The sequence below is a fragment of the Saccopteryx leptura genome, chromosome 5, assembly GCF_036850995.1.
Source record: "Saccopteryx leptura isolate mSacLep1 chromosome 5, mSacLep1_pri_phased_curated, whole genome shotgun sequence".
In the NCBI taxonomy this organism is placed as follows: Eukaryota; Metazoa; Chordata; class Mammalia; order Chiroptera; family Emballonuridae; genus Saccopteryx; species Saccopteryx leptura.
Genome location: NC_089507.1, coordinates 161,593,414 through 161,615,609, shown reverse-complemented (window position 1 = coordinate 161,615,609; position 22,196 = coordinate 161,593,414). Strand labels below are relative to the sequence as shown.

General features: G+C 35.6%; 1 protein-coding gene across 1 annotated transcript in view; it reads right to left on the bottom strand.

Moving 5' to 3' along the window:
* ANKRD31 (ankyrin repeat domain 31) overlaps positions 1–22,196 on the bottom strand; it is a 265,656-nt gene that overhangs the window by 173,777 nt on the left and 69,683 nt on the right. Inside the window, 4 exon segments of the mRNA XM_066386576.1 lie at positions 3,424–3,459; positions 3,461–3,690; positions 5,203–5,850; positions 9,060–9,103. Of these exon segments, the coding sequence (XP_066242673.1) occupies positions 3,424–3,459; positions 3,461–3,690; positions 5,203–5,850; positions 9,060–9,103 (958 nt within the window).

The following is a 22,196-nucleotide window of genomic DNA, read 5'->3' as shown; positions in this document are numbered from 1 at the left end:
AAGGAAATACAAATCAAAACCACAAGAAAACAAAGAAATATACAAGAAGTAACAAGTGTTGGTGAGGATGTAGAATAGGGAACCCTTGTGCATTGTTGTTGGGAATATATCGATAAATTGGTACAGCCACTATGGAAAACAGTACGGAGGTTCCTCAAAAAAATTTAAAATGGAACTACCATATGATCCAGCAATTCCATTTCTAGGTATTTCCCAAAGGAAACAAAATCACAATCTTGAAAAGATGTCTGCTCTTCCATGTTCACTGAAGCATTATTTACAATAAACATGACATAGAAACAACTATATTAATGGATGAATAGATAAAGAAAATGTGACACATATATATACACAATGGAATATTATTCAGCCATACAAAGGAAGGACATGCTCCCATTTTTGACAACATGGATGGACCCTGAAGGTATTATGCTAAGTGAAATAAGTCATGCAGAGAAAGACAAGTATGTATCTCCTTATATATGGAATCTAAAAAAACACCCCAAACTCATATATACAGAGAACAAACTGGTGGTTGCCAGAGGTGAGGGGGTAAAATGGGCAAAGGTGGCCTCAAGGTACAAACTTCCAGTTATAAAATAAGTAAGTCCTTGTATGTGGTAACAAATAGTAGTCTAGTTTCATTCTTTTGCATGTGGCTTTCCAATCTTCCCAGCAACAGTCTTTGAAGAGGCATTATTTTCTCCATTGTAGGTTTTTTGGCTTCTTTATCAAAAATTACTTGTTCATATATTGGGTTTATTTCTGGGCTCTCATTATGTCCTATAGGTCTTTGTGCCTCTTTTTCTGCTAATTCCATGCTGTTTTGATTACTGTCTCTCTGTTATATAATTTGAAGTCAGGGAGTTTGATACCTCTGGCTTTGTTCTTTTCTCTCAGAATTGCTTTGGCTATTTGTGGTTCCCTACAAATTTGATGATTTTTTTGTTCTATTTCTTTAAAAAATGTCATTTGGATTTTGATGGGGATTGTATTAAGTCTGTATATTGCTTTGGATAATATGGTCATTTTAACAATGTTGATTCTTCCAATCTATATCTGTCCATTTCTTGTGTCTTCCTTAAGTTCGTTCAATAATGTCTTGTAGTTTTCATTGTATAGGTCCTTCGCATTCTTTGTTAAGTTTATTTCTACATTATTTTATTATCTTTTGTTGCAACTGTAGAAGCAGGGTTTTTTTTCATTTATTTTTCTAAAATTTCATTCTTAGTATATAGGAATGCAATGGATTTTTATACATCTATTTTGTATCCTGCAACTTCATTGTTTGTTTATTGTTTCTTTGTCATCATACACAAAAATTAACTGAAAATTTATCAAATATCTAAATATAAGACCTCAAAAAATAAATTACATATAAGAAAACATATGTACAAAAACTTATGAACCTTGATCATAGGGAGGATTTTATAAATTTTACCTAAAAGACAAGAGAAGTTAAACAAAAATAAACAAATGGGACTATATAACACTAAAAATCTTCTGCACAGCAAAGAAACTGTCAACAAAACAAAAAGTCAACCTATCGAATGGGAAAATGTATTTGCAAACACCTCCAATACGGTTTAATGTTTAAAATCTATAACTTACAACCCAGCGACAAAAAACAAACAAGCCAATTAAGAAATGGGCAGAGGACCTAAACAGACACTTCTCCCCAAGAAGACATACAAATGGCCAACAGATATATGAAAAGATGCTTAACTTTACTAGCTATTAGAAAAATGCTAATCCAAAGCACAATGAGATAACATCTTAAACCTCTTACGATGGCTATTATCAACAAAACAAGCAATAAGTGAATGTGGAGAAAAAGGAACCCTCACTCCCTGCTGGTGGGAATGTAAACTAGTAAAGTCACTATGTGAAACACCGTGGGGGTCCTCAAAAAATTAAGTACAGAGTTATATAAGACCCAGAAGCCCCTCTTATGGGTACAGTCGTCCCTCACCATATCGCGGTTCACTTTTTGTGGTCTCACTGTATTGCGGATTTTCAAATTGTATAAATCTAATTTTGTATCATGGATTTTTCACTATTGTGGTATATAGGTATTTTTTATATATTTATTATTTTAATTATTTTTGTGGTAAAATAAGCATTTTCTAGCCTAAAAAATTGAAAACAATATAAAAAATATAAAAATTATTAATTTAAACATATTATTATTCAATGGTGAGTACCCATATAGAATTTTATATGTTGTTAAAATTATGTAGGTTTAAGAGTGTATAAAGTGTTTAAGAGCATAGGAAGTGTTTATAAGAGTGTGGGAAAGGTTAATAACAGTGTTGGAAAGGTTTATAAGAGTGTGAGGAGGGTTTATAAAGCCTTAAAATACACATAAATAATAAAATAAATATAAGGTCGCTACTTCACAGATTTTCTCCTATTGTGGGGTGGGGGGTCCAAAACCTAAGCCCTGTGATAGATGAGGGACCACTGTATTTGCCTGAAATTTTTGAAAACATTTATTTTCAAACATATATGCACCCCTATGCTCACTGCAGCACTGTTCACAGTGGCCAAGTCATGGAAACAACCAAAGTGTCCTCTGATAGCTGAATGGATAAAGATGTAGCACATATATACAATGGAATACTTCTCAGCCATAAAAAGGATGAAATACTACCATTTGCAACAACATGGAAGGACCTTGAGAATATCATGCTAAGTGAAATAAATCAGACAAAAAACTTAAGAACCACATGATTTCACTCATATGTGGGATGCTAAACTGAAAGCAACAAATGAACAAACAAGGAAATAAAAAACAAGTAATAACTCACAGGCACAGACAAAAGTATAGTGGTTATCAGAGGGAAGGGGAGTGGGTGGCGTAGTAAAGGGATCAATTATATGGTGTTGGAAAAAGATTTTACTTTGAGTGGTAAACACACATGCAATACACAGATGATGTATTATAGAAGTATACACTTGGAACCTATATAATTTTATTAACTAATGTTACCTCAATAAATTTAGTTTAAAATTTTTTTAAAGATAAATAAGTCCTAGGGTTATAATATACAGTATGGTGACTATAGTTAATAATACTGTAGTGTATATTTGAAAGTTGCTATGAGAGTAAATCTTAAAAGTTCTCATCATAAGTAAAAACCTGTAACTGTGTGGTGATGGATATTATCTAAAACTTATTTTTTTAAAAAAAGAAAATTAGTGTTAGGCTGAAATATAACAAATCTCTATTACTTGGTCCTTAAACTAAAGAAGGAAAGAATTTTCTAATTTAAAAAAAAAACCGCAAAATAAAAAATTAACAATAAAAAATAAAGTTCTTTTCTTAGGGGTAACTATACACTAACTCTAATATCCCAAGCATAGAATTATCTAGTAAGTCTGTTTCATACCTGGGTAGAAAAATAAAATTTTGTAGCATACCTGAATACCTCAGTTGAAGAGTTATTATTTGACTCTCACAGCAAGTATTTCTGGTAAAACTTTTTCTGGCATCTTACACATGTCATCTGTGTACTTTGTATATCGGCCTACTTACATTCTGTATGATCTCCTTAGCACACGAGGAGGGTCCTGGTCAGAGCTATTTTCTACTGGAGTTGAGTTTCTCCTATTATTTAGTGGATTATAAGAGATTACATTTTGATAAACCGAAGTCTGCAATCCAAATGGATTTGGCTCTTCTCGAGTCTGTAATAAAATATAAATATATACACAAATAATTACAACCATACAAAACATATTAAAACTAGGAGAGATTAAGTTTTATCTTGCCCTTTCATTACATGAAAATACCTTTTACAAAATGAAAGTACAAAATTCCAGACGTGTGACTATAATGAAAAATTATATGTCCAGTTTGCAAAGCTTCTCAGGTAACAAGGTCGATATAGAGTATTTTTACAGCTATGTCATGAGTATTTAATTTGATTTGTCTAAATCAATCTTCTAATTTTATTTTTTGAGTGATATCTGTTTTAATCATGGTTTCTTTTAACATTAAGTTAATAATTTTCATTGGTAATAGCTTATATGGTGTGAATTTTAATTATTAAATATAATATTCAATGAACAACCAATAATCAACTAATTATTTAATGTCACTGGGGCAAAACTCATTGCACAAAGCAGTTCTATCTATTCAAAAGAAAATTAGCAAACTCAAGCAATAATACAAAGCATTTTTTATATTTAAAAACACTTTTTTTCTTGAAGACTTGCTAAGTTTATGCCTACTCTATCAATACCAATCAATTCCCTACACTTTATTCATACTACCTCATTTCAGGTTAGAATACTCAAATGTTTAATTTAATCTTCAGGATCTAGTCATAGGAGCATTTTGGTAATAGCAAGAAGAAAAAAAGGAAAAGAAGTAATCCAAATAATCGTAATTAAGTGAATTTGTCAAATACATTACACAATACACAAAACCCACTAGTGGAATACCATGTAGCAAGTAAAAATATTTAAGTAGAGCTATATTTGTTGACACAGAAAAATAACCAAGATTATTAAATTAAAAAAACAAATATGTTTATATTATATATATTATAATAGCATTTACATAAGATAAAGTTAAATAGAATATGCATAAAAAAATTGGGAGACAGATACATCAAACTGTTAACAGTGATTATCTCTGAAAAGTGAAATCATAGGAGACTGTATTACTATGTATTGCTGTAATGTTTAAATTTTTATAATGAGGATGCATTACCATTTTAATCAGGAAAACATTAAAGATTTTTTTCATTGTCAGGATGAAAGAGGGACTTAGTGAGTGGTAGGCCCCTGCAGGGTTGTCTAGATATAGAACGCAAGGTTCTGCTGAAGCCAGGCATAATTTTCCCCTCTCCCAGCAGTCCAACTGCATATATATTTTCTATGTCCAACTAGAAATGAATGTGGGGTATCTCTACTCTGCACCCAGGTGGACATAGTGACTTTACGAGCTAATGGGGAAAATTCTGATAATTCTTTCTTTCCTGTACATAAGCAATCTAATGTTATATCTTTGCAGGTCTTCTGAGAAGAAACTTACCTATTTTAACTTTCACCCCCTTGAAAACCCGACCCCAGGAACCTCTGAAAAGATCACAATATGCTTCAAAATCAAAAGGTATTTTCTGAGTGTTACTATTTGTATAGAAGGTTTGAATTTAAAATATGTGGGCAATGAAGACCCATACTTGCACTTACTTGCTGTACTGGAAGATCCTTGTCCTGTAGCTCAGCTAACTTGGAATCCTGTTCAAATGGTGGAGTAGAACAAAGGGACTCAAAATTCACCTCTTCTATTTGTATACAATCTTCATCAGTCTGAGACATGTTTGGCTCTCCTCCAAAACATTCATTCCCAGCAATGAGACGGCTGCCTCCCTCTTTTCTGTGATAGATGGATCCTACCTTAACTTCTGAGGGTGTGTTTAGGGCTGCTAACAACTCAGCTGGCAATGCATCATCCTTTGTATTTTCTAGTAAATCTCTGTGACATGTCAAAGGTATCGATATGGAATTCGGAGAGTTGCTCAATGGGTTCATCAACTCTCCAGGCTCACAATCACTCATTGTTTCAAACAATTTTTCCTCCTGGATGTTTTCTGGCGATGTTAGCAACTTCTCTAAGGCAGACACAAAAGTTTCAAGAGAGCTTTCTTCATCTTTAGTTTCTTCAGAAGTCATGGTCAATGTGACTTCCTCTCCAGATTCAGAAAATGTATTTGATGTTGCTATGATCTTCTGTGGCTCTATTAACGAGTTCTCCTTTACAGCAACCAAATCAGATACTGTAATGGCAGTACCTGAGAGAAGGCTAATTTCAGGAGAATCTCTGTCTGCATTTAGCTCCTGTGTATTCCAAAAAAGGAACTCCATTAGTACAACACATACAAAAAGTGTTCAAAATGAAAACTTTATAATATTCTAGTTTATCATGTCAGTAAGTTGTCATCAAAAAGTTTTATCAGTTTTCCTCTCCTTCTGGAAATAAAAATACTACTACTTTCTTATAAGAAATCACTAATGATTCTGAACATATGGCTAAACATATAATAGTGGACCAAGGGTAAAATTAGCTGAACCATAATTACAGATGTTGAATTATCTGTCCAGCTAAGTTTAAATCAACCACACTAAAAGAAGAAGCAGAGATGGCATGAATAGTTAAATTAATAGATAATCTCAAAACTTCACTGCAGTTAATGGTTGTCAAAAACTTTGCCAAAAATCTATAGACTTTTGGGCCCTGGCTGGGTGGCTCAACAGAAGAGTGTGAACCTGATATGTGGAAGTCCTAGGTTCAATTCCCAGTCAAGATACACAGGAGAAAAACCTATTTGCTTCTTTACCCTTCTCCCTTCCCCCTCTCTCTCTCTTCTTCTCCTGAAGCCATAGATTGAATGGTTTGAGCAAGCTGGCCCTGAGCACTGAGGATGGCTCCACGGCCTCACCTCAAATGCTAAAGTAGCTCGGTTGCCATGAAACAGAGCGTGGCCCCAGATGGGCAGAGCATCGCCTGATATGGGCTTGCCTGGCAGATCCTGTTTGGGGAGCATCTGGGAATCTATTTCCCTGTCTCTCACTTAATCAAAAAAAACAAAAAACCAAAAAAAACTACAGACTTTTATAAAATTATTTACTTTGAATAAACTGGGTATGTAGTTTCACTTTTTTATTTCCCACCTCTGTATGACTATGTAAATGTGAAGTAAAAAGGCCAAAAGACAGGAGGTCAGAGGGAAAAAGAGGAGAAATGAGGGCTAGTTCTATGTAAATATTATGAGCTTTGGCTACAAATAAATGTTTCCGGGTTATGGTTGTTTTAAACAAAACCCACAAACGTTGTATTTCCAAATTACTATTATTTTTCAAAGATATCATCTTAATATATTACATCTGTTTTCACAATATTTCTAATGCTCAAAATATTTTATTTTATTTTTTTTTACAGAGACAGAGAGTCAGAGAGAGGGATAGATAGAGACAGTCAGACAGGAGCGGAGAGATGAGAAGCATCAATCATTAGTTTCTCATTGCAATATGCAACACCTTAGTTGTTCATTGAGTGCTTTCTCATATGTGCCTTGACCGCGGGCCTTCAGCAGACAGAGTAACCCCTTGCTCGAGCCAGCGACCTTGGGTCCAGGCTGGTGAGCTTTTTGCTCAAACCAGATGATCCCATGCTCAAGCTGGCAACCTTGGGGTCTCGAACCTGGGTCCTTGGCATCCCAGTCTGACGCTCTATCCACTGCACCACTGCCTGGTCAGGCCTAATGCTCAAAATATTATTAGACTTTTTCTTTTGGAAGTGCTTTCAAATCTTTTTATAAGCCATTCAAGAAAACCAGTCTCAATATTGTAAGGTTCTGAACTTCTTTTCAACATTAAAAACTGTATTTGCTTGATCTTAAATAACAGAATGGGTTTCAATGACTTTTGGCTGTTTCTAAACATAAAATCCATCTTCCACTGGCACACCATTCAGACAAACTACACTGTAAAATGTAAGCCCTTTGATATTCTGACTTGATCTAAATAAGAAAAGTGAAAACTATTTTATTCTCCCTCTTCTTCTTTTCTACCTGCCATCATTTATCTTTTCCATACATAACATACAAAGTGTAAAAAGACATATCTATTTATCAGTAATGCAAACTATAATTTTATCTGAAAGATAAAAAAGAATTTCAAATTCAAGAACCAAATCTTATACCCATTCTTTAAGTCACAGTTCAAGATCTTCATTCTATTTGAAGTCTTTTGATCTACTAAATTCAAGGCCATAGATATAATAAAGTATATATATTGGACACTTCCCTAAAAGAAGTTAATTTCTAATTAAAGATTGAAAGTATAAATACAGAAGACATTACATAAACTATGAACAATTCCAAATATAATGTGTGAACTCGAATGAATGGCATAACCCATTCAGCCTAGTGTGTTTCAAGATAGTTTTCAGGGAGGGAAAAGGGGAATTTTGTGGCAAACTTTCATGATCGCTTTATAAATGCTTGGTTAAACAAAGTTAAACAGGTTTCTTTACCACAAGAATTTTCATAACATGCGTATTATAAATCCGAGGAAACTTTAGGATACAGTGTTCTTTAAACTTCTTTATTCAAAAAAAATCCCTTTTCTCAAAAGATCTTCTCATGTTATAGAATGCAAGTGATTGGAAAATACTGATATAGTCAGTGACTAATGAATGTTAAAGAGGAATTAATTACTTTGGTCAAGACCACCGGAAGTATCTGAGACAGAACCACAAAGGAAAAGGGACTTGAAGCAGAAATCTAAGATTTGTGAAGGAGTGAAGTAAGGGAGAAACACATTTATTAAGCACCAACTCGGGCTCATTCTCAGTCCTCAAAATGATCTTGTGAAGTGGATATCACTAGTGGTATTTTACACATTTAAATGACAAATTTGTCCTTAGAACGCACACCTATCTGGTTTCAAATTTTTGCTCTACCCCTTGCCTTCTTGTTCGTGACCTTGAACAAAGCCAGGGAGGCAGGAATGTATAAGGCATAGCAGAGATGAAGTAAGGTACAGGTGTAGTAGTGTTGACCTGGGGAGTTTTTTGATTTCATGAATCCATTGCAGGGCAGAGGCAGTCTTACACTCCTCTGATTCCCCATTGCATCAAGAAGCCAGCAAAGCAAAAACAAGCACTCAACACATGATTACTGAATAGCAACTGGAGGATGGGAAAGCAGTTATCTATAAGGAAATAATAAAGGAACTAGGATAGAAGACAAACCAACAGAAAGCATTTCTGCTCTATCATCGCAGCAACTAATCTGACAATGTTATTTTTCTCCAATGCTAGAAAAGAAACATAGATCCAAAAAATACTATTTCATTAGAGATAGGAAGAATAAGTACTGCAAGGAGTTGTTAGACAAGAATAGATTTCTACCTACTGAAGTAGTTTAGTCATGTTCCTGCCTAGGAGAAGAACCTAAATGGGCTTGAGACTTTAATCAACATAATTTAAAAAAAGAAATTTAAACCTATGATCTAGATACCTAATCTCAGCTATATAGACCAACCTTTTCTGGATGAGGCAAAACTTCAGGATTTTCAGCCTTAGACCCTAGAAGATAACAACATATGTTTACATTCCAGTTTTATTAAAGTACTAAAAACATACATACCCTCTCACTTGGCATTTCTTAATTATATAACTTAAAATGACACCCTCATACATTCATATAATATTTTAAATATTTTATAATTATTATACCAATTTGATATAAAAGTATCATGTTGGCAATAAAGACAATAAAAGAAAATTTTGCCATTTAAAAATATATATTTTACACAAAGCCAAATTATATTATAATTATTTGGTATTGGTGCAGCTAAAAGCCAATCTTTTTGTTTTGGCTGAGTTAGTCTAAGTATTTGTAACTACATGAGAAAAAAATTGTATCTACTTTCTCAGTGTTGTTATCTCCTACATATTAGGTAATAGGATTTAAATGAATTCATGCTGTCGAGTTAAGTATGAAAAGGAGTACCTTAGGTAGGAGCCAAAAGAGTCAGATTTCCTAAATGTGAGTTCACCTTCATTATCCGCTCCTCACCTGGCATGTGGCCTCTGAGAGGAGCTGGCTAACATCAATTCACACCACATTAAGGAACTTCAAGAAGAAAGATATTTCTTCTACTCCAGTGGTCCCCAACCTTTTTTGGGCCACGAAACAGTTTAATGTCAGAAAATATTTTCACGGATCGGCCTTTAGGGTGGGACGGTTAAATATATCACGTGACAGAGATAGGCATCAAGAGTGAGTCTTAGACAGATGTAACAGAGGGAATATGTTCATTTTTTAAAATAAAACATCATTCAGACTTAAATATAAATAAAAAGGAAATAATGTAAGTTATTTATTCTTTCTCTGCGGACCAGTACCAAATGGCCCACAAACCGGTACTGGTCCGTGGCCCGGGGATTGGAGATCACTGTCCTACTCTATTCCTCTTATCTCCTACCTTCACTATTGAGGCCCTGGCACTCTGGCATACTTAGGTAGCAATTCAGGGCTCACTGGTATATGTTTGAGTCATTATTTTGGTTTCTTTTGATTAGGCAATATCAAGAACAAGTGAATAAGTAAGTAATTATCTGCTAAACCTCAGAATGTATCCTTACAACCAAGATAGGTTTTTCAGGGGAAAAAATAAGTATATTGAGTTTATGTGCTTACTGAGTTTTATATCCTGCAAAAGCCTATTATTATTATTATTATTATTATTATTTTGTTTCACCATTGCCATTTGATGATAAAAAGCTATGAGAATCAGCTAGGTAGATTAACATTATGGCATTCCAGTCCCTCAAAGGATGATGAGCAAAAAGTCATATAGGCAAAAATCATTTCCTATCCTTACATTAGAGTCCTTTGTGCCAAGCAATAATGATATAGTACACTATTTCTTGTTTAAAATTTTATACCTCTGGTTGCTTAAAATTTAATACCAATAAAGGAATATTTTAAAACAACAGATAAATTTTCAATTACCTTTGCAAGGAGACATTTGTTTGTAATAAAATCTCAGATCCTGGGGGAATTACAGTTCAAAAAAAGAGAAAAAGATTATATCTTCTTCCTCCTTCTCTGAACTATAAAGAAAAAATCTTAAAGTCATCTTCTTCTATGCTATTTTTTTTTTAAATAAATTTTTATTAATGGTAATGGGATGACATTAATAAATCAGGGTACATATATTCAAAGAAAACATGTCTAGGTTACCTTGTCATTAAATTATGTTGCACTTCTATGCTATTTTTAACAACCTCATCATAAAAATGATCATTCTTTTATGCCAATAGTTATTATACTATTTTTAAAACTTGATAAATTATAAAGTATATTTTAGTAATTTGATTACTATATTTAAAAATATATTAAGAAAAAATTATTTTACAGCTACAAAATTTACTTAAAAGTTATTGCAAATATAAAAAAGCATTTTTCTTAAATTCTTGCCTCTCCGTCAATAAATTATTAAAAGATTTTGTGTATTTTCTACTTATCATCTGAAAGAGATAAAATGTAATATATGGAAATAATTCTAAAGTGCTTAATGAAAAGAAAATGCTCAGAGGAGCTGAATTTTAACTTATAAACAAACCGTTTTAAGGTCAACATTAACATATTTACTGAAGATCATTTACTTATTTTGATTCATCTACAATTTGGTTAAAATTACTCTGAATCGAGAGATTAAATTGTATTAGAACAGAGTCAGTTATATTAATTAAGAATTTAATATTTTATATATGTAAATTAACCCAAAATCTATGATGATAATAAAATGAGCCTCTTGTTCTGAACATTCTGAAAGGAGTAAAGGCAAGAAGGGGCTGCAATGAAGTACCACAGGGAAAGGAATTACCATTTCTGGGTCTCAAGTCACAGGGGCCTCATGGCAGAAAGAACACCACAAAGTTATAATTCTGGTGCTCATGGAACTTTTAAAAGTACAGCCAGTAAAAGACTAGTGAGTCAGACATTTAATGAGGACAGTGGAAGGAGTGTACAGACACCAATAGCATCATAAGGCACTAATGGCTCTCAGGCCAAATGGTTAAGAAGTTCGAAACATGGGCAATGCAAGACAGTAGAACCCTGTCTTTTGGGGGACTGAGTATGAGAAAAATGAAAATAGATCTTTTGTCTAACTATAGTCAACACCTCTTATCATGATCAAAACCCAAAGGAGAGAAAGGAATGCCCTATGACACTTCTTTCAAATTCTTTCAAACTGTTCAAGACATACTTACAAAATAAGGATTTCAACCTGTAAGATGGTACCTTTATAGCTCCATAATTATTCTAGTCTATCTAAAAGACTATATATGGTAAAAGATGCTAAATATTTTCACCACATTTGCAAAGTGTGTTTGGCATAATCTGAATTATATTAGTCTATTTGTTATTGATTAGACATCACAAAAACCACAAACGTTTTTATATTTCAACAAAAAAAAATCCATTACTATTTTTATTTAGATTTAATGATCAAATTATTAAACTTCTATATCTAACACTTGAAAACTACTGTTTCTCTAACATTTAAGTAATTATAAACTTCAATTCTCTTAATTTAAACTACAAATTTAACATTTTTACCACTTCAAACATATTAACTACTAGACAAAACATTCATAAATTCAATAGGTATAACACTTATTATTGGATGACATCAGAGTAATGGCAGCATGAGAGATACTCCTGATCTCTTTCCTTGATAGTTCAACAAATTGAACAGCTATGATGCAGTGAAGGAACCCCAGATGGGCTTACTGGCACACCTTAAAAATCCATGCACCAAATGGACTAAAGGTGAGACAAGGTATAAAGGGAGTCAGAAGATAAAATGCATTCGTAGTAGGCTTTGGAGAGGAGAGGAGACAAACCTGGAATGACTGGGTTGTTTTGTTTTGTTTTTCTGCTGGACTACAGGGAGGAGGGATACTCAGGCTCTCTGGATTTTGTCTGAGGGGTATGAGAAGGAAACTCAGAGTGACTGTGTTTCTTCCTGCTGTAAGGAGTGGTGAGACAGAGGGGCAGATCAACCAAAGAAGCCAGAGCACAGGGTCAAGGACAGTATTCCTACAGACTGCCTGCAGCCTGCACTCAGCAAAGACAAAGAAAATTAAAGTGTGGGCCCACAGCCTCCCTCATCTGGCAGTACAGAGAGCAGCCGAGACAAACCCCACAGCTTGTTCTCCAGAGCCACTCTGTGCCCAGAAGAACAGAGGTGTTCCACGTCCGAACCCCAGGTCTGTTGAGATGTTGGAAAGAGTGCCCGGAAGCCTGAAATCACCATTGCTTGAGCCATAAAGCCCTCACAATATTCCCCACCGACCAATGCAACTGCAGCTCTGCCTACATCATTGTGACAGTGACAGCAATATCTCAGCAAACATCCCAGGAATTTCACAGAGCTGAAAGTTGTAATACAGCAATACCTACTGGAAGAAACCTCTCAAAACTGAAATTTATTTTTCCTTTTTTTCTCTATTTCATTTTTTAATTTATTTTTAATTTCTATATTTTTTATTCTTAATTTTTTGTGAGCTTGTTTTTTATTTTTTGTTTGCTTTTGATTCTTTTTCCAGTGGTTTTTCTTCTGTTGTAATTTTCTAAATTTTTATATTTATTGTATTTTATGAATTTTTCAATATTTTTAGGTTATTTTTTGTTAGGGTTCTTAAAAATAGCACTCACAGATGCCATCAAGGAAGAAAAAATCAAATACCATGGATACACAAGACAGAGATGTAGTTCAGAAAAAAAATTTTAAATCTCCAGGAAAAAAACTCAATTACAAAGAAGCCTTGAAGTTAAAAGACAGAAAATTCAAAATTGAAGTTCTGAAAATACTCAATGAGATGGGAGAAGATACCAATAGGCAACTTAGTGAGCTCAAAAAACAAATTAATGAACAAAATGAATACCTCACCAAGAGGTTAAAACTTTAAAACAGAGATGAAGAATTCAATACATGAACTGAAGACAGAGGTAGCAGATTAGGCTAATAGAAAAAGCCAGATAGAGGGAAGAATCAGTGACACTGAAGACAGGCAACTAGAGATGCTACAGAGAGAAGAGAGAGACCCACAAACTAAAAAAACTTGAGATTCTACAAAAATTGTCTGACTCCATCAGAAAGAACAATATAAGAATAACGAGTATATCAGAAGAAGAAGAGAATGGAGAGCCTATTCAAACAAATAGTTGATGAGAATTTCCCCCAAGCCTATGAAAGGAGTTAGAGACTCGAATCGAAGAAGGAAACAAAAGGCTGAGTTACTACAACCAAAGGAGTCCTACTCCAAAGCATATTGCAAAAAAATCATCAAAAATCAGTGATTAAGATGCCTGACCAAGTGGTGGTGCAGTGGATAGAGTGTCAGATTAGGACACAGAGGACCCAGGTTCAAAATCTCGAAGTCACCAGCTTGAGCATGGCCTCTTCTGGTTTGAGCACAGTTCACCAGCTTGAACCCAAGGTCACTGGCTTGAGCAAAGGGTCACTTGGTCTGCTGTAGACATCTAGTCAAGGCACATATGAAAAAGCAATCAATAAACAACTAAGGTGCTGCAACAAAGAGTTGATGCTTCTCATCTCTCTCCCTTCCTGTCTGTCCCTACCTTTTCCTCTCTCTGTCTCTGTTCAGTGACAAAGAAAGAATCCTCAAGGCAGCTAGGAAAAAGAACATAACATATAAAGAAAAGCCCATTAGGTTATCATAAGACTTCTCAGAAGAACCGCTACAAGCCAAAAGAGAGTGCACCCAAACATTCAAAGTACTGAAAGAGAGGAATTACCAGCCAAGAGTATTATATCCATCAAAGTTATCCTTCAAATATGAGAAATAAAAACTTTCCCAGACATACAGAAGCTGAGGGAATTTATCACGAGAAAATCCCTACTGCAGGAAACACAAAAGGGCGTTATTTGACCAGACACAAAGGACAAAACAAATCAAAACTACATGTAAAAGCTCCAACAATATCACAATAAAAACAAGGATAATCTGCAACAACAATAACATATAAGAGAAGATAAAGACTGGCAGTAGCAAAGGAGGATGGAATGCAGAAGAATTCATATATGATAATAGACTCTTGTAAGTATGACAATTTTTCTTTCAACAACCTAAAGGTAACCACTCAGAAAATGCCACTACTGAAACATGTAGCTATAAAAAAAAGAAAGAAACGGGAAAACCTATGGAATACCATCAAACAAAAACAATGGAAAGAAAAACAAAAGAGAAGAACCAAACAAGACACAGAGCTACCAAAAAACAAAACATAAAATGGCTATAGGAAATCCCTCATGCGTCAATAATTATCCTTACTTTAAAAAGGACTGAGCTCACCAAAAAAGAGGCACAGAGTAGCAGACTGGATCAAAAAGCAAAACCCAACCATATGCTGCCTTTAAAAGACACATCTAAACTGCAAGGACAAAAGTAGATTCAAAGCAAAAGGTTGAAAAACGATTCTCCAAGCAAATAATATCCAAAGAAAAGCAGGTGTAGCCATACTCATATCTGACGATGTTGATTTCAAGACAACAAAGGTAACCAGAGACAAAGATGGACATTTCATGATGATAAAGGGGACAGTATATCAAAAAGACATAACATTTCTTAATAAATATGTACCAAACCAGGGAACACCAAATATATAAGACACCTAGTAACTGATCTAAAATTGAAGTAGACAAAACCCCAATCATACTTGGAGATTTCAGCATACATTGATGACTTTAAATAGATTATCCAAACAGAAAATCAATAAAGAAATATCGGCCTTAAATGACTTGGTCAGCAAACTCATTAGTCAACAGAGACAAATATCAACAGTACAATGATTGAAATTTCTTTTGAGAGCCAAATTTTTTAAACGTAAACTATATAAGTAGGTACATTCCTTATCGAGGTAGCGCCAGCACATATTATTTTGTGGAAGAGCCACACTTAAGGGGCCAAAGAGCTGCATGTGGCTCGCAAGCTGTAGTTTGCCAACCACTGCTCTAGACCAAATGGACATAATAAACACTTATAGGGTATTTCATCCCAAAATATCAGATTATACATTCTTCTCCAGTGAGCATGGAACAGTCTCAAGAATAGACCACAGGTTGGGCCACAAAACTAACATCAACAAATTCAGGAAGATTAAAATTATACCAAGCATATTTTCTGATCACAAGGCTATAAAATTAGAATTCAACTGTAAAAAGTAAAGAAAACCACAAAAATGTGGAAATTAAAGAACATACTTCTAAAAAGTGATTGAGTCAAAGAAGAAATAAAAGTAGAGATCAAAAGATATATACAGATAATTAAAAATGACAAGACATCAAAATTTCTAGGATGCAGCAAAATTAGTAATAAAAGGGAATTTTATATCATTACACACTGGTATCAAGAAACAAGAAAGATCCCAAGTAAACAATCTAACATCATACCTTAAGGAACTAGAAAAAGAAGAACAATGGCAATCCAAAGTCAGCAGAAGAAAGGAAATAGTAAAAATTAGAAAAGAAATAAATGAACTAGAGGACAAAAAACTATAGAATAAATTAATATAACAAAGAGCTGGTTCTTTGAAAAGATCAATAAAATCAACAAACCATGTCTAGATTCACTAAGGAAAAAAGAGGAAGGACATATATAAACAAAATCCAAAATGAGAAAAATTACCACAGACATCACAGATATACAAAAGAGCATAATAGAATATTATAAAAGATGATATCCCACCAAATTCAACCACACAGAGGACCTAGAACAAAATAATCTCCCTAAACTGAGTCACAAAGAAATGGGAAACCTAAATAGACCTATAAACAGGGAGGAAATAGAAACAATTATCAAAACCTCCCCAAAAACAGAAGTCCAGGATCAGATGGCTACATTAGCGAATTCTACCAAACATTCAAAGAAGATTTGGTACTTATCCATCTTAAAGTCTTCCAAATATAGAAGCAGCAATACTCCTCAACACATTTTATGAGGCCAACATAACCCTCATACCAAAACATGGCAAGGACAAATCAAACAAACAAAAAAAACCCTATAGACCAATATCTCTAATAAATACAGATGGAAATATCCTAAACAAAATACAAGCAAATCAAATATGACAACACATTTAAAAAATAATACATCACATCTAGTGGGATTCATTTCTGGAGTACAAGGATGGTTCAACATACGGAAATTGATCAACATAACACACTACATCAACAAAGCACAGAACAAAAATCATACGATCCTATCAATAATATAGAAAAGGCATTTGATAACATACAATATCCCTTTATGTTTAAAGCACTCAATAAAATCAGAAAAGAAGTAAGGTACCACAACATAATAAAGGCCAGAGGCAGATTTAATGACAGGCATACTGGGCACGCACCATGGGCCCTGACTTCTGAAAAGCCCTGCAAAACCCCAACTTTAAACTTTTTTAATGTAAGGGACCCAATATTTTCTTCTGCACCCAGGGCCTCAACCAACCTTAATCTGCCTCTGATAAAGGCCATATATGACAAAGCATCAGCTAATATCATACTAAATGGTAAAAAAAATGAAGGCTTTTCCTCTAAAATCAGAAATGAGACAAGGCTGTGACTCTCTCTACTCTTATTCAACATAGCTCTGGAAGTTTTAGCCAGAGCAATCAGGCAAAAGAAAGAAACACAAGGCATTCGTATTGGAGAAGTAGAAGTAAAGACATCATTTTTGCAGATGACATGATCCTGTACAGAGAAAACCCCAAAACACCAAAAAACTAATAGAAACAATAAACCAAAACAGTAAAGTCGCAGAACACAAAATCAATATACAAAAGTATATTGGTTTTCTATATGCCAACAATGAAACTTCAGAAAATGAACTCAAAGAAACAATTTCTTTTACAACTGCAACAACAACAAAAAAATACAGTACCTAGGAATAAACTTAACAAAGGATGTGAAGAACCTATATACTGAATACTATAAAACATTGTTGAAAGAAATTCAAAAAGACATATTGAAATAAAAAAATATTCCATGTTCATGGATGAAAAGAAATAACATAGTTAAAATGGAAACATTACTGAAAGCAACATACAACTTTAATGCAATCCCCATCAAAGCCCAATGTCATTCTTTAAAGAAACAGAACAAAAAACTACCAGGTTAGTATGGAACCATAAAAAACCTCAAATAGCCAAAGCAATCCTGAGAAAAAAGAATGAAGCTGGAGGTATCACACTACCTGACTTCAAATTATACTCTAGAGCCACAATAATCAAAACAGCATGGTAGTGGCAGAAAAACAGACATACAGACCAATGAAACAGAATTGAGAGCCCAGAAATAAAACCACATATACATGGACAAATCATCTTCAACAGAGAAGCTAAAAACACACAGTGGAGAAAAGAAAGCCTCTTCAGTAAATGCTACTGGAAAAATTGAAAAACCACATGCTAAAGAAGGAAACTTGACTACAGTTTGTCCCTCAGCACAAAAATCAATTAAAAATGGATCAGAGACCTAAATGTAAGACCTGAAACTATAAATCACATAGAAGAAAACATAGGTACTAAGCTCATGGACCTTGGCCATAAACAACAATTTGTGAATTTGACTCCAAAGGCAAGGGAAGTAAAGGCAAAAATAAATGAATGGGATTATATCAAACTAAAAAGCTTCTACACAGCAAAAGAAACTGACAACAAAACAAATAGGCAGCCAACTAAATGAGAGATGATATTTGCAAACAACAGCTCAAAAAGGGTCAATATCCAAAATATATAAAGAACTCACAAAGCTGAGCAACAAGCAAGCAAACAATCCAATGAAAAAATAGGAAGAGGACCAGAGGACATGAACAGACAATTCTCCCAAGAAGACATACAAATGGCCAATAGCTAAATGAAAAGATGCTCATCTTCACTAGCTATTCGAGAAATGCAAATTGAAACTGCAATGAGATACCACCTCACGCCTGTTAGAGTGTCTATTATCAACAAGACAGGTAATAACAAATGTTGGAGAGGCTGTGGAGAAAAAGAACCACTTTTTCACTGCTGGTAGCAAACTAGTACAACAATTATAGAAAAAAGTATGGTGGTTTCTCAAATATTTATATTAAGACTAGAATTACCATATGACCCAGCAATCCCCCTACTGGGTATCTACCCCCAAAACTCAAAAGCATTAGTACATAAAGAGACATGCACCCCCATGTTCATTGCAACATTATTCACATTGGCCAAGACATGGAAACAACCAAAGTGTCACTCAATAGAGGATTGGATAAAGATGTGATTCATATATACAATTGTAAGGCAACCAATTTCTTTACAATGAAAAGGAGGACAGAAATAAATTGAAGAAAATAATATTGTGAACGGAAGGAAAATGGCAACAGAGTAGGCGGACGTTACAACTCCCACCTCCCAGAACCAAAGTGGATTACAACCTAACTTGGAAACAAATATCTTGAAAATAAAACTTGGGACTAAACTAAGAGGAATTTATAACCAAGCATCACCAAAGGAACCACACTGAGCTGGTAGGAAGGGAGGAGATGCGGAAAGGGCTGCCCCACTCCCAGGAGTGAGAAGCAGCCCGGAGGGCCTCTCACAGTTGGGTGGGTTGCCTGGAGAGTTGTGGGCCCTCAGCCACAGGACTGGAACCCCAGCATGGAGCCTCAGAGACTAGAGGAGGCATACAGTCAGTAATTAGTTGAAAGATGAGCCAGTTACTGTTTGCGAGAGGGAGAAAGAACTCTAAGACCCAGGATCAATATTAAAGGAAATGTGCAGAAAACCTCATTCAAAGCCACTTACCTGGAGCTCCAGGAGTGAGAAGTGCTGAGAGGACTTGAGTTGTAAGAGGAGAGTGTATTCTCAGGGGCACAGGGAGAGACTGTGGGGGACAGCCACCCTGACCCTTGTACTGGGTCACTCCCCAAACCTAAAGTGGACGTTCTTCCTGGGAGAATCAAACCAGCAAAGGGAAGCAGTTATCCCACCAACCGGAGACTCTCTTGCTCCAGTCAGTGCAGAGAGACACTTAGAGGCAGGGGGCGCATCAGAGACACAGGTTTTGAATGCTGAGGTCTGGGATACATGGCCCTCACAACCTGCTGAGTACACTCCAAAGGGTAGGAGGATCCAGCTGCGGCAGCAACTGCAGTGCTTGGCCCATGCGGGAAATGGGGGTAGAGCCCAGCAAGGCAGCCCATGCAGTGGTGTTGGGCAGCAGAGCCCAGAGAGGCCTCCTGTGTGCACGTGGGTGGTGGAACTCTGCAGGGCGAGGCATCCCCTGCACTGGCGGGGGGCAGGGCCTGGTGAGGGGACATGAATGCCCACGAGTGGCGGGTAAAGGTGGCCCGCTGGTGACGGCAAAGGTCAGAGCCGAAAGAGGCATCCTGCACACGTGTGGGGGGCGGAGCCTGGCAGCTCACACGTTGAAGGCAAGGGGAAGAGCCTGAAGACGGGTCCCTCATGCCCGCAGGGGAAAGAGCCCGGAGACGCAGCCTGCATGCCTTCAAGGGTTAGAGGACAGCCTGGCGAGGAGTCCCCCACACACATGGAGCAGCCCAAGCTGCAGCTCATGAGTGCCTGAGAAGGTGGAGGCAACGGGGGGCCAGCAGAAAGACCACACTTTAGGAATAGAGAGGCCACACACACTAGCCAAGAGTAGGTAAAAGCCAGATTAGGAGTGCAGCTGATATTTACAATGGCATTAGGGTCCAGCAGAGGTAGCCACAAACTCTGGGTCACCGGTAGTTCCAAGAACGTTGCTAAAGGGCCAGTCAAAAGCAGTGACTTCCACTGGTCTGCACCAGGTTCCAGCCAGAAAGGTCCAGGGCTGGTACATCCAGTGAATAGATATGGAGAACATCAGCTCAGGACTTAACAATTCTAGTTATAGTGGTATCTTAAAGAAAGGCTCCTCACATATGGCCCACCTAAGGCATAGAAAACGCCGACACAAATAGCAAAAAGAGCAGTAGCAGCAGACAAGTAGCACACAACAAATTACAAACAGCTGAAGCCAACTCAAGAAGATCTAGAAAGAACACAACTGAAAGCTGGAGGCAGGCAACACCAACACTATACTTAGCTAGCAACACAAACAACATATGCAAAGGAGCAGTCTATACAAAGACAAAAAGAGAAGACAGAGAAATGCAATCCAAATGAATCAACAAGAGAAATTGCCAGAAAAAGAACTGAATGAGATGTAAATAAGCAAGATACTGGATGCAGAGTTTAGAATAGTGATTGTTAGGAAGCTCAAGAGTCTTATAGCAACAATAGATGGACAAAACGAGCACCTAAACAAAGAGATAGTAGGCATCCAAAAGAAAATTGAAATAATAAAATAAAAAATCAGACAGAAATGACAAACACAATATCAGAAATGAACACTACACTAGAAGGAATTAAAACCAGGCTGGATGAAGCAGAAGACCAAATCAGAGATTTAGACAAAAAGATAAGTGAAAGCACAGAAACAGAACAGCAAAACGAAAAGAGGATCAAAAAGTCTGAGGAAATTCTAAGAGAGCTCTGTGACAACATGAAGAGAAACAACATCCGCATTATAGGGGTTCCTGAAGGAGAAGAGAAAGAACAAGAAATAGAGAACCTGACTAAAGAAATCATAGCTGGAAACTTCCCTAAATTGATGAAAGAAAAAGTCACATAAGTTCAAGAAGCACAGAGAATCCCACAAAAAAGGGAACCCAAAGAGACCTACACCAAGACACATCATAATTAAAATACCAAAGCTAAGAGATAAAGAATACTAAAAGCTGCAAGAGAAAAAGTATCAATCACCTACAAAGGAGCCCCCAAAAGGATGTATGAACAGAAACACTAGAGGTCAGAAGGAAATGGCAAGAAATATTCCAAGAAATGAAGAACAAGAGCCTACAACCAAGACTTCTTTATACAGCAAGGCTATCGTTTAAAATTGAAGGAGAAATAAAAAGCTTCCCAGACCAAAAAAAAAAAATCTCAAGAAATTCAATACAACCAAATCAATGCTGCTAGAAATGTTAAGGGGCCTGTTGTAAACAGAACAAAGAAAAAAATCTAGTAAAAGAGGACTGTAGATTTAAAAAATAAAATGGCAATAAACAATTATATATCAATAATCATCTTAAATGTAAATGGATTAAATGCTCCAATCAAAAGACATACGATAACTGCATGAATAAAACAGGACCCATACATATGCTGTCTATAAGAGACCACCTCAAAACAAAAGAGACACACAGACTTAAAGTGAAGGGATCAAAAATATCAGGTCTACCGGAAAGTTCTGTCCGTTTCTATCACAACAAGTTTCGACACGTAAGCACATGTTTATTTGGCACATGTGTGCCTCTCTATTTTTATCACTTAATGTATACATACTGACATAGCAAATTAACTAAAACAAAGTTGATTCACGTTAGTCTTATGTGTGAAGCGATAGTGTACCCATGGCTACTGATCAAGTTCACTTACGCCACTGTAATTTTTAAAGTGTATTACCTACGAAAACATCATAAAGAAAAGGGCATATTGTGAACCTGGAAAACCTAGCCCTTCCACCTCTAAACCAAATCTGATTCTGAATAAGGGAATGTTGTGTATATG